At 34.1% G+C, this 11,979-nt stretch overlaps 1 protein-coding gene across 3 annotated transcripts; it reads right to left on the bottom strand.

The window, feature by feature from the left end:
* Positions 1 to 3,659: 3,659 nt before the first annotated feature.
* Positions 3,660 to 7,155, bottom strand: LOC104103839 (nudix hydrolase 10-like). Of its 3 annotated transcripts, XM_009611778.4 has the most exons (9): positions 7,049 to 7,155; positions 6,141 to 6,397; positions 5,456 to 5,521; positions 5,240 to 5,377; positions 4,876 to 4,953; positions 4,735 to 4,785; positions 4,584 to 4,618; positions 4,364 to 4,472; positions 3,660 to 4,122 (listed from the first exon to the last, which is right to left on the bottom strand). In XM_009611778.4, exons 2-9 carry the CDS (start codon positions 6,327 to 6,329, stop codon positions 3,949 to 3,951), a joined length of 840 nt encoding a protein of 279 aa, XP_009610073.1. In that variant the 5' UTR covers positions 6,330 to 6,397; positions 7,049 to 7,155; the 3' UTR covers positions 3,660 to 3,948. The 3 variants fall into 3 exon arrangements, with proteins under 3 accessions (XP_009610073.1, XP_033513989.1, XP_033513990.1); XM_033658098.2 differs by having other exon boundaries at positions 4,735 to 4,953; XM_033658099.2 differs by having other exon boundaries at positions 4,735 to 4,953; positions 6,141 to 6,363; positions 7,049 to 7,151.
* Positions 7,156 to 11,979: the final 4,824 nt, after the last annotated feature.

Genomic DNA, 11,979 nt, shown 5'->3' with positions numbered 1-11,979 from the left:
AGGCCTACCACCATCTGAAGGCTACCCCCGACAGCTGAAAGGTAGTAAATGAGCATCCTCTGACTCAGCCCCACTGAATGCTGGAGGCCTGAGCCTCCCAAACTACTCTAGACTCTTCTGTTCCTCATCACTCATAGGTGGACCCACTTAGGCCTGAGGAGCTGCAATCAGCTGGACTGGTAGTACCCCCGGTGTCTAAAGTCCCTGAACTACTTGCTCTGAAGTATGGGTGGCGGGAGTCTGAGCACCTCCCCCGGCCTGAGAAGTGGCCGGTGCGTCCTGAACTGAAACCGCATGACCAATGCTAGTGCATACAGCCAATATCTGGTCCAAAGCCTCCTGAAGGCCTGGAATCACAATGGGAACAGATGGTGATTGAGTTGATCCCACCGGCTCAACTATATCTAGAAGCTGCTCCTGAGTTGGAGCAATAGGTGGCTCCATGGGTATTGCTCTGGCTGTTGTACGAGATGCACCTGGGCCCTTACCGCGACCCCGGTCTCTTGTGGCCGTAGCTGGTGGTACTAGCGGCCGTCCACCAAATCTAGGAGCACGTGTCCTTACCATCAGTGAGAGAATAGAATAATAGAAATTTAGTTTCCAGAATCAACAAATTCGCACGACAAGAATACAAGAAAGTGATGTTATCCTAATGGTTCAGTAGCCTCTCGAAGATAAGTACAGACGTCTCTGTACCGATTCGCAAGACTCTACTAAACCTACTCCTGACTCATGAGACCAATTTAACCTAGGCTCTCATTCCAACTTGTCACGACCCAAACTCAATATGTCGTGATGGCGCCTATCACAGAACTAGGCAAGCCGACAATCACAAATAACTACGCATTTTTAAATTGAAAACATGAAGAAATAAGCTTAACAATGAAAGATCTCATAAATAACCGACAAGAAATACCGCGACTCAATACAAAATCCCCAAAAGTTCGGGTGTTACTGAGTACATGAGCTACAAAAAAATCAACACAGTCTAACTACTAACACAGTTGTCTAGAAAGATGGACCTGTGCTAAATAAACTTAAAAGAAGGAGAGTCGAGGTCTGCGTACATCAAGGCAGCTACCTCAAAAGTCTCCAAGCAGATGAAGATCCAAATCTAGCAACCGTCGTACCCAGAAGTACCTATATCTGCACACGAAGTGCAGAGTGTAGTATGAGTACAATCGACCCAATGTACTTAATAAGTAACATGACTAACCTTAGGTTGAAAGCAGTGACGAGCTCAGATAGGTACAGTCCAAAATCCAGATAATAACGGTACAGATATGACAGGAAAAATGACTGTAATAACTCAAAGAAAATCTCATAATCAGTTGTACACAATGTATAAAAGTAGACATGCTTTCAAGTTCAACAGTTCAAGCTCAATACTGGTAAAATATGCCAAGTATAACTAACATGAGGAATATTACATCTCCATGTCTACATGTCAAATATGCATGTCACTTGTAATGTAGCATAGTGATAAACTCATATGCCCATGCTCTCGAAGTATTCAACCTCACCCAGCGCGCTCAATCACTCGGCACTCCCAATCACTCAACACTCTCAATCACTCGGCACTCGCACTCAGCACTCAACGGTACCTACGCTCACTACTGATATGTCAGACTCCGGAAGGGCAGATCCTGCCCAAGCGCTAATATAAGCCAACACGGCATGCTGCGGCATGCAGCCCGATCCCATCATGAATCAATCAAGCCTCATGCGGCGTGCAGCCCGATCCCATAAATATGGCCCTCTGCCTCACTCAGACATCAATCTCTCCAGTCTCTCAGAGTCACAACATTACAAAAAAAAGGGTCATTAGCGACAGGAAAATTGGTCGCTAAAAGTGTGATTCTGGTCCTTGAAGGTCAATAACGACCAGTAAAATTTGGTCACCACTCGTCGCTAGAGGCTCCGTCGCTAAAGAACAATAACGACGAGTTTGAGGAGCTGGTCCTTAAGGAGTTTTAACGACTGGAAAAATTCTATTCCCTAAAACAGTTTTAGGGACCACAAATCTGGTCCTTAAGCACTTTTAATTTGGTCCCTAAGCATAGACCAATTGCTGCCTACAATATTTAGTAACCAGCTCTACTGGTCCTTAATGAGTCTTTTTCAGTCATATCCTTTTTATAAATTATATTATTTTTAGTGTAGAAAATCACATGCACATAACAAAAATATCAATGAAATCATGCTTTCATATACAAATGTACATGTATAAAATTGGTTATGAATTGCAAAAAAGTGTATTACATCCCATTGGTAATTGTATAACCATGAGTCATATGTCACCATGATGTTTACACAATCTTTTAACAAAAATAATTTTTTTTCCTAACTATCCTTGCAAGTGATAAAGAATGCTGCATGAAGTCTTCAAAACTTGCATCTTTACTTGTAAGTTCAACTCTTCAAACCATGTAAAAAATAAAAAGTAAATTTTCTTTTAGAAAATTATGAAGATCATACTATGTATTTCAAAGATAACAACAATGAGAGGAATACCTGAATAATGCATACTTTCTTCTCCTTAAAAGCATGTCATTTACATATATAGTCCAATTGCACTTTTTCAAATATAGATTAATGTAAAATAACCTATCCATATTTACGAAATACATTTTTTACCCTATTTTTTAAACATTTTATATCATTGGTAATGAATTTACTCCTAACTACTCTAATAGCCTGCTTGGCCAAGCTGCAAAAAATAGCTTATTTTGATATGTGTTTTTTCTCAAAAGTACTTTTGTAATTATGCTGGAGCTACACATACGAGGGCAAAATGAATCCAACTGGCACAAGGAGGTAGAAAGATTGAGCAACTACCCTACTTAGAAATGCATAGTTATATGTAGAGATAGTAAGTAGAGGAGATGTAGTAGATTAAAAGTAGTTGTTAATTCTGTTATTGGTCTAGCTTAAGAGTCCAATTGAGCTAGCGGGTTGTAAATATTATACTTGGTTAAATGAAAATTTTGACTGTTTAACCAAAAAAAAAAAAAAGTACTTTTGGTGAGAAGTATTGTGTGTTTGGCTAATCAACTTGAAAAGCACTTCTGAGCAGCATTAGTGCGTTTGACCAAGTTTTAAAAAACATCTTCTAAGTTTATTTTTCTGAAAAGTGTTTTTCAAAAAAGTATTTTTGAAAAGAAGCTACTTTTTTTCTGCTTCCCCAAAACTACTTCTGCTCCTACACAAACGTACTTCTTTTCTTCTAAAAAAGCATTTTTTTGAAGAAAAAAAGTGTTTTGGGCTTTGGAGAAGCTTACCAAACAGGCTATAACTCGCCTTCAAATTTCGTCAAATTTTGTATATTGCCTCATCTATATGTTTTCAATGAATTACTATATTGCCCATTAAAAAAAAATCTTTTTTTGTCTATGTTTTTTGAATGTTCTATATTATATGTAATATTTTTGGCTATTTTTGATAGCATGACTAAAATGACTAGTTATTGATAAATAATATCTTTGTTTGGTACATTCCCGTAAGATTCCTTATATAAAACCGCGTTTAATTAGCAGTAGTAGAAGGCACTGTTTATCAACAAAATTTTCGTGAATAGTCTTCATGCCTTTGTCTAACACCTGGCTACCATAAGTAGATTAATGCTCCGACTCCATGTCAATCGCCTTTTAAAGCAATGATTCATGCAACATAGTACTACTAAAGTACCAATTCATGTAATTGACTTTTTTGTTTTTCTTTTTGTAATTCTAAGAAAACATAAATGCTTATGAACTTTTAGCAAAGCCAATTGAGAACTTCTTCAATTGTGACAAGAATAACAAATAAAGGAAAACAAGGAAAGATATGATAATTAATTTGCTTGGTGATCACATTATTTTGTGTGAAGTTGAACTTGACCAGTAACCTCTTTGATTCGGTTGAATAAAGGAAATCTGTCAATTCAACCCTTTAAGATAATGTGAATTGCTATTGGTTGAAGTATAGATAACTCTTTTTTGCAGAAAATGCAGAAGTCATGAGCTCTTTGGAGAAGCCGTTGTATTTGTTCTTCTTTTTAGCTAAGCAAATCTCTGCTATTTTATTGAACATCTCATGCTTCTTTACAAAAGGTTGAGCTGCATATTCCTCCATATGCATCCACTGCGAATATTAAAAAGGGAATAAGATTGTCAAAATAAGAAATCTTTTAGCATAAATAAAGACTTACATTAATCTTGTTTAAAAATCCAAAATAAAACACAATCATATATTATTTCACCTACAAAATCTCCCTACTCCAAAATTAAAATTAATTAATCTTTTTTCATGGTCAAGACACGTAGATAAATAAACAACAAAAACAACAACTATGTCTCAGTCCCATACAATAAGAAAGTCGCACCTGTGCTCCCTTAATTTCAGAATCTTGCTTCTGGATCTTATAAGAGAGTGGTTTCAACATGCAAACAAAGAACAAATCGGACTTCCCGAAGAATGATTTATGGCTTTGCCTGTAATACAATTAAATCTAAGTCTTAGTGCCAGAAAGTTCATAGCAAAAGGAATTCTGCTTTGATATGGAAAAATAAAGCTCTAGTACTGGAAATGTTCCTATATATTACCTGAATGCAAGTAGCTCTAGAAATTCTGCTTTGATCTGAAAATCATAATATGCCAAAATTCTTTTTAAAAATGAAATTATTTGTAAAGATGAAAACATATATAGTTAGATACTTATATTGGCTTCACATCAAGCTCTAGTATTGAACTTACTCCGGTTTCTTCTTGCACTTCTCTTACAGCAGCATCACATATATCTTCCCCCTGTTGTTTGAAAGATTTTGATTTTGTGAAAATTTTGTTGCAATTTATTAAAAACCAATAGGAAAGAGGATTCGAAATATCGTTATTCACCTCATCAACAACACCTGTAGGCATTTTCCAAACCTCTGTTCCCTTGAATGCCCCATTTCTTTCCTGGACTACTAGTACCTGATATATTATCATGTATTTATTAGAATGTAAAGTTCGTAAACATCTTCAAAAATAAAACCGACTAAATAATATCCCCCCTTTCATTCCAAATTTTAATTGTTTGGCAAACTGAATTTGTTTTAAAATGTTTGACTTTTAGAAACAACAAGAAGCATTGTATTAATTGTGACATGTAAGAGGGAGATAAATGCAGATAGCTTAGACAAATATTATTATAATTAAAATTATTAAAACTTTAAAAGATAGATAATATAATCGAGGACTCGAAGGCAGTATAATATACCTCTCCATTATCATTCATGACAAGAGCTCCAATACCAATTCTGTGAGAAGCATTTGCAGGAATAGTATGTGGAATTTCAGGAATCCAATATACAAGCATCAAATATGTTGGCTCTGCGTGGTGATACCAAAATCCTTGCTGCATTTCATGAAAAAATAAGTAACACAAATAATTCATCAATTGTGAGCTAAAGGAACTTGTTTAATTTTCTTTTACCTTGACTGCAGCATTAACTAGGTTGGCATGTTCTATAGGCAATTTAATCCAAACACCCCTCTTTCCCTGCAACGAAAAATAATGCACTAGAAATATTGTCACAATTGACCAAATTAGACAGATCTTCATAAAACTCCGTCCGTTTGATTTGAAACAAGAAGAGGAATAATAACAAGTATAAGAGGATCCACATTTCTAGTGTGGACCAACTCGAACATTATATATTTATACATTTTAAAATTTTAGAGCTTATATGTTAATTATATTATCTGTGCAAGGATTGTATTTAAAAAAAAATGGCGAGTATATGGTGATATTCTGCATCCACTGGTTTACAATCTTAATTAGATCTTGCTTCTGACAACAAGTGATATCCTCTCCTAGGGTCGTCAATTAAGTGAGTGGAAAATTATGATGTGTCATGTTCAAATTCCAACTAAGAAAAATAATAATATTTTATTTATTTCAATTTAGATGGCACAAAGTTTAAAGAAAAAAATAAATTTGAAATACGTGGAGCTAAAAGTTTAAGGGGGCAAATCCTTTTTTGTATCTGGTAAAGACGACTGATGTTGACTTCTGATTTTTCTGTTGAATCTCTAGTAAGTTACTTCATTTAGAAAAGAAAGAGAAGGATATATCTGTTTTTTTTTTTTTTCTGTAAGAGAAGAAGAAGATAAGAAACCTGTTTTCTCCATTGTGATATTGAAGCTCTAAGCATAGTAACGAAGTGGTTAGAATCCATTAGCTCATTGATTTGCACCTTCACACCGTCATATGTATCTTCATCTGCCTCAAAAACTACTTGAGTCTTTTTCTCGACAGCTCCATTACTTTCTAACAGATTCGCCATCTCTTCCTCCTTAACAATCATTCAAGTCTTGAATCTCTTCGTAGCCGAAACTTTTCTGAATAATATGAAAGCTCTCTGAAGAATTAAAGCTGCATATATATCTATATGTTTAGGGGTGACAAAAAGGAATGGCATATGAAGAATAAACCTGAACATGCATGGATTCACTTTTAGAAACTATTTATATTTGATAGCCGAAAAAATGTATAAATTTTTTATAATTTTTGTATATAACATACAGAATATATATATATACAAAAAATATATATTTTTTCGGCTATTATTGTGAGAGCGGCTATACAATGTCATTTTTTCTTTATCTAGTCTATCCCTTTTGAATAGTTCACGAATAAAATGAATTGTACAGAAAATAATAAATTAAAGGAAAAGTAGTGATTGGTATATATAGCAACTCTAGAAGCGCATTATTTAAGATTTAAGTTTTAATTAATATAAGAAGCGTGCAATCAAATCAATATATCTGTTTTACAAAGATTGAGATGTGGAATATTACATTTTCAGTCACATAAGTTTTGACAATGGTGCAGCCGCTTCAAATATATATTTTAGACCAAGTTTGCACCCATTTTCACAAAGAATAGTGATATTTTACACCTGCTAACTCATATATTAACATAATAATAATAATAATAATAATAATAATAATAATAATTATAATGATGATGATGATGATGATAAGAAGCATTTGATGGACATATATTTGCTAGACTGTAACTTACAAAGATTTGAAGGAGGAGCTTGATCAAGCTTGTAAGTATATTTAATTTTTACTAGTACTCTGAACCCAGCGGCCTAGAATATCAACGAGCTAGCATTTCGTACCAAATCTGAAACTCAGCAAGCTTTATATAGGCGAATTAAATTTTCGTTCTCCCAATAAGAACGTAACGCGCGCTATGACAGCGTCTACGAATTATAATAATTATCTGCTGACCACTGTCTTTTCCTAGCGAAAAAAAAGCAGTCAATTAGCGAAACGGTCTTAGTTGGTTAACTAATTTTACCAATCAATAATGTATTTTATTACACAAAAAAGTTAGTTATTATTTTTATCGGGTTACTTATTAATAATTATTGAGGACACGGTTAGGAACTTAAGTTATTCGGGACAAAGTTGGAGTGACCCTCATGAAGGACCAGATACGAGAAGTGATGTTAAGAAGTATGATCATGTGATGAGCAGAGACGCAGATGTGTCCCTGTGAGGAGTGTGAGAGGTTAACCCTAGTGGGCCTTAGGAGAGGTATAGATGTTGGCCTAAGAAGTATTGGGTGAGGTGATTAGGCAGGACATGGCATAGCATCAACATACTGAGGACATGACACTTGATAGAAGAGTGTGGAGGTCGAGAACTAGGGTAGGGGATTAGTTGAAGTTGTGTGTATTTTTTTGCCATACCAGTTGCACTAGTATTATTAGTCTTGTATTTGCTTGTTTGTTGAGTTATACTACAACATGTTATTTCTTTCACTTCAGTTATCTTATTTTATCGTTGTTGTTACTGTGCTTCTTTTTATTTTTCTTTGATTCGAGGGTCTTTGAAAACAATCTCTCTATATCTACAAGGTAGAGGTAAGATCTGCGTACACATTATTTGCGTATAATTGAGTATGTTGTTGTTGTTATCCAGGGCGAAGCTACACTCTGGTGAGGGTGGTCAATAAACCATCCTTCATCGAAGAATTACATTGCGGGTATAGGTAAAATATTTTTTTTAGAGGTATATAACATATATTTAATCACTCTTTATCGGGGATTGTTTTCACTTCTTTTACGTTTAAACACCCTGGGAAAATATTCCTGACTTCGCCACTAATTGTTATTGTTGTTACTTAATATAAAACTTATATCAGAGATTTATCGGTGATTATTTTATAAGTAATATGATTATTTAAATACTTTTTTACATTATCGATGTGTAAAACTTGAAATCTTTTAGCAATACATGAGGCAAAGGAACGAAATAGTATTCCATAGAGAATGAAGGAAGAAACCAGGCAACTCATGAGGCAAGATAACTCCAATGAGAAGCCCGCAAACTGACATATGGGTTTGACAATTAAACAAACACGTTGCTCGAATGGGACACTATTTTATTTCTATATATGGAAGTTAGCGATATTGGAATTGCTTAGAATATTCCTGGACATGAAGTGCATGTATTTGAAAAAGTCTCAAGAAACACGAAATGAAAGTAAAGAAAGACGGCAATAAAATAAAGGGAAAAATGTCAAATATATCCCTTTACTTTCAGATATTGTCTACATTTAACTTCTGTTATACTATCGGATCAAATTTATCCCTACCATTATACTATCGAGTCAAATTTACCCCTACAATCAGTAAACTTTTAAAAATTAGCTCTCAGTCCGTCAGGTAACCCAGAATCTCCCAAATTATTTTAATTAAGTTACTGGTTCGGCTTCTTGGTCCACTATTTTCATTTACCTGCTATATGAATTGGAGAAAAAAATAAGAGAAAAAAATTAAATAATACAACCGTTAATAAACAAAGTATAGTTATTTGAAAAATCTAAATTAGGTAGCTTGTCTAAATTCTAAAAGTAATTACAACATCTCAATTTTAATAAATTCGTTGCACCAAATGTATGAGGACTTTGCAAGTATTAGTGATTGAAGTTGAAGTTTCTCGGAGACTTTACATTGTCGAATTCAACTTTGCTTTAATCAAATGTCTACACATTGTGCACTCTTAAGTTAGTCGATCGAATTCTATACTAACTAGACAATGACAAAATATATTTGAATATAATATATGTACATACATGATGATCAATTGCATATAATTCACAATAAATAGACTCATTAATTTTACAATGTTTATATGGTTGAAAAATATAAAAAATATTAAATCAATTCCAAACCCATTATTACAAGGAAAAAAGTGGGTACTTTGTTAATTAAAAATATTCATGAATAATTTGTATAGTCTAGTAACTTTAACATTCATATCAATAGTAATTTCTGAAAATAGTGGAGAACAACAAGTGATTTAAATAAAAGAAAATTTGGGAGATTTTGGATTACTTAACACATCAAAGGGTAATTTTTATTGTTTGCTGATGATAGGGATGAATTTGGCCAGATAGTATAATGGTAGAGGTAAATTTGGCCAGATAGTATAACGGAAATTAAATATAGACAATATTCGAAAATAGAGGAGTATATTTGGCCCTATACCCTAAAATAAAACAATGTTCATGCATGGATGGATTCATTAAAGAATGTCTTTGTTGAAGGTAAAAGATGTAAAACCAAAAATTGACAATGAGAAAGTGAACATATAACACATTTCTAAGTACGAAAAAAGTTTCTACATCAATTGCCAAATTTATATGTAGGACTTTGTTTTAAGAAGATGTTCGAGATAGTTAAGGGGCAAGACATCTAAAGCCCCGAGTTCAATTGACACTTTAATACACTCTTCTTTTGAACATCAGTGTGCTTTTTCGTCTGTAAAGTTGTGTCCCTTAATTTGGGTTTAGTTTAATGATGGTTAGAATAATACATATGAGAGTTGTTTTGAGGCTTTGTGGGGGTCAAACGACTGTTTTTAAAAACTAGGGAACTGAAAAGAATAAAAATGCCAGAAACTTGGATTGAGGCAAATTCCAACTTCAGAGAAGTAAATCTCTTAATCTCGGAAGAATTTCATCAAGACTAACGAAAGAATGTTTAGCTGCCTACATATGACCACAAAAATTTGGGAATAGTTAAAAAAACTTTTGTCGTTTTATTATTTTATTTAACTAAGGCAAAATACATACTTTACCCATCGACCTTGTCCCCAAATCCCTTTTACACACCTGTTAAATACGGGAATAATATTATACACTAAAACTTTTAAATGTGTGTCAATTACACACTTCGGTGTTTGACCATATCTGCTTAAATATTGTTATTACACGCGCCAATCAGCATCTGACACGTGTCATAAATCGAAGAAAAAAGAAAAACTGAAAAAAAAAAAAAAAAACTCTGCCCCCCACACCCCCACCCCTTCTCCTCATATTCCCTAAGAAAAAAAATACACAAAAGAAAAAACCTCGCCCCCTCCTCATCTTTCCAACTAGGGGTGGCAAAATGGTTAAAAGACCACCCATATTATCCATTAAAAATGGGTTGGATAATAAATTTTTTAAAAATATGTCAAATATGGATAAGAACCATATTATCCATTTAGAAAATGGATAAACAATGGGTAACCAATGGATAACTAATTGGTTTAACTTTTATATTTGCAAAGCCTCAAATTGGGGGTTCCTCAAGTTTGGGTGACTAGAAATTCTCTCAAAAGAGTTCATATTCAAGAAGTCATGGATAATATGGTTACCCATATTATCCGTCGGTTAACCCGTTTTTTATCCGTATTAAATATGGATCGGATCGGATAATTTATCTATTTTTTTATTACCCATTTTCTACCCGAACCATATCCAACCCGACCTGCCCGTTTGCCATTCCTATTCCTAACCCATCTTCTCCACTACCACCAACCCTTCCACCACAAGCACCTTCTTCCCTAATTATAGATTCAACTCTTTATAAATTTTTAACAAGTTTTAACAACATTCATCACAAATCCTTAGACAAATTTCAAATTCAAGTTCAAACTCAAAGCTTTAAACTTGTTAATGGTATTTTTTGAATTTTATCAAAATTAATCACTAAATTTTCAGCATATTTTTATTAAATTTCTACTCAACAATAATTACGAATTCAAGCTAATTTTCTAGATCATGGAACACCAAAATCAACAAGACCCAATTAAATTTTTAAATTTTTTCAAAAGGTCAATAATGATGATTTTTACAAGACCCAATAGCTTCTCTTTTCTTCTTAGTCATGGGATTTGGAGAGGCTAAACATGAGGGGGCAGACAAAACTAGGATGGGGTTGTGTCAGGAACTGACTTGTAATTTGAATTTCTCAATCAAACAATAAAAGAGAATGAGTTTTTTGGGACAATTTTCTGTAATTTTCATTAATTGAAATGCGATTACAAAATGAACTAACTAATTAACTGGAATGAAGATAAGCTACAATATTTCATTGCATGACTAAGATATGTAGAATTGAAAAGAGGAATTGTTTTTAGAAGAGAAGAGAGGAGTGAAGAAGAAGAAAAAAGAGAAAGAAGGGAATTTGGATTTCGGGTATGTGCTCCTCCCCTATATTTTGTTAGCTTATGTAACAGAATTGCTGAGTTGGCCCTGCTGAGCTGGCACAATCTCCACCCTCGAAGCTCATTAATCCACATTCAATCTGGGTCGTTCATTTTCAATTGCTAAATCTCCAGCTTCTTTCTTCATAACCCTCCATCGATCCTTGACAACCACAAATACTTATTTAGCCTAATACAGGGAACATAACATACTCTGCCCCTAAAAAATAATCATTGTCCTCAAGGATTAGAATCAAACCCAAGAAATTTGGACTTGAGGAAGGCATATTCTTCCCAAGTAGCATCTTCAGGGGGTAAATTCGACCATTTGACTAAGACTTTAACAAAAGTTGCATTGCCTTTTTTCACAAGTTGTCTTTGGAGTATGGCCACTAGTTTGACCATGAACTGACCTTCCTCATTGGAGATGGGTAGAACTGTCTGGACCACTATTTTACTCCCTAC

This window comes from Nicotiana tomentosiformis, chromosome 5, assembly GCF_000390325.3.
Source record: "Nicotiana tomentosiformis chromosome 5, ASM39032v3, whole genome shotgun sequence".
In the NCBI taxonomy this organism is placed as follows: Eukaryota; Viridiplantae; Streptophyta; class Magnoliopsida; order Solanales; family Solanaceae; genus Nicotiana; species Nicotiana tomentosiformis.
Note: the sequence above shows the minus strand (reverse complement) of the source record. Positions and strands in the feature narration are given on the sequence as shown.

What these genes read in the sequence shown, in the direction of transcription:
- LOC104103839 (XM_033658098.2), bottom strand. Translation starts at nt 6,329, where the DNA reads ATGATTGTTAAGGAGGAAGAGATGGCGAATCTGTTAGAAAGTAATGGA. An exon ending in TATCACAATGGAGAAAACAG is followed by an intron (nt 5,522 to 6,140) that starts GTTTCTTATCTT and finishes TTTTCGTTGCAG; the next exon opens with GGAAAGAGGGGTGTTTGGAT. An exon ending in AAGTGCAAGAAGAAACCGGA is followed by an intron (nt 4,619 to 4,734) that starts GTAAGTTCAATA and finishes TATGATTTTCAG; the next exon opens with ATCAAAGCAGAATTTCTAGA.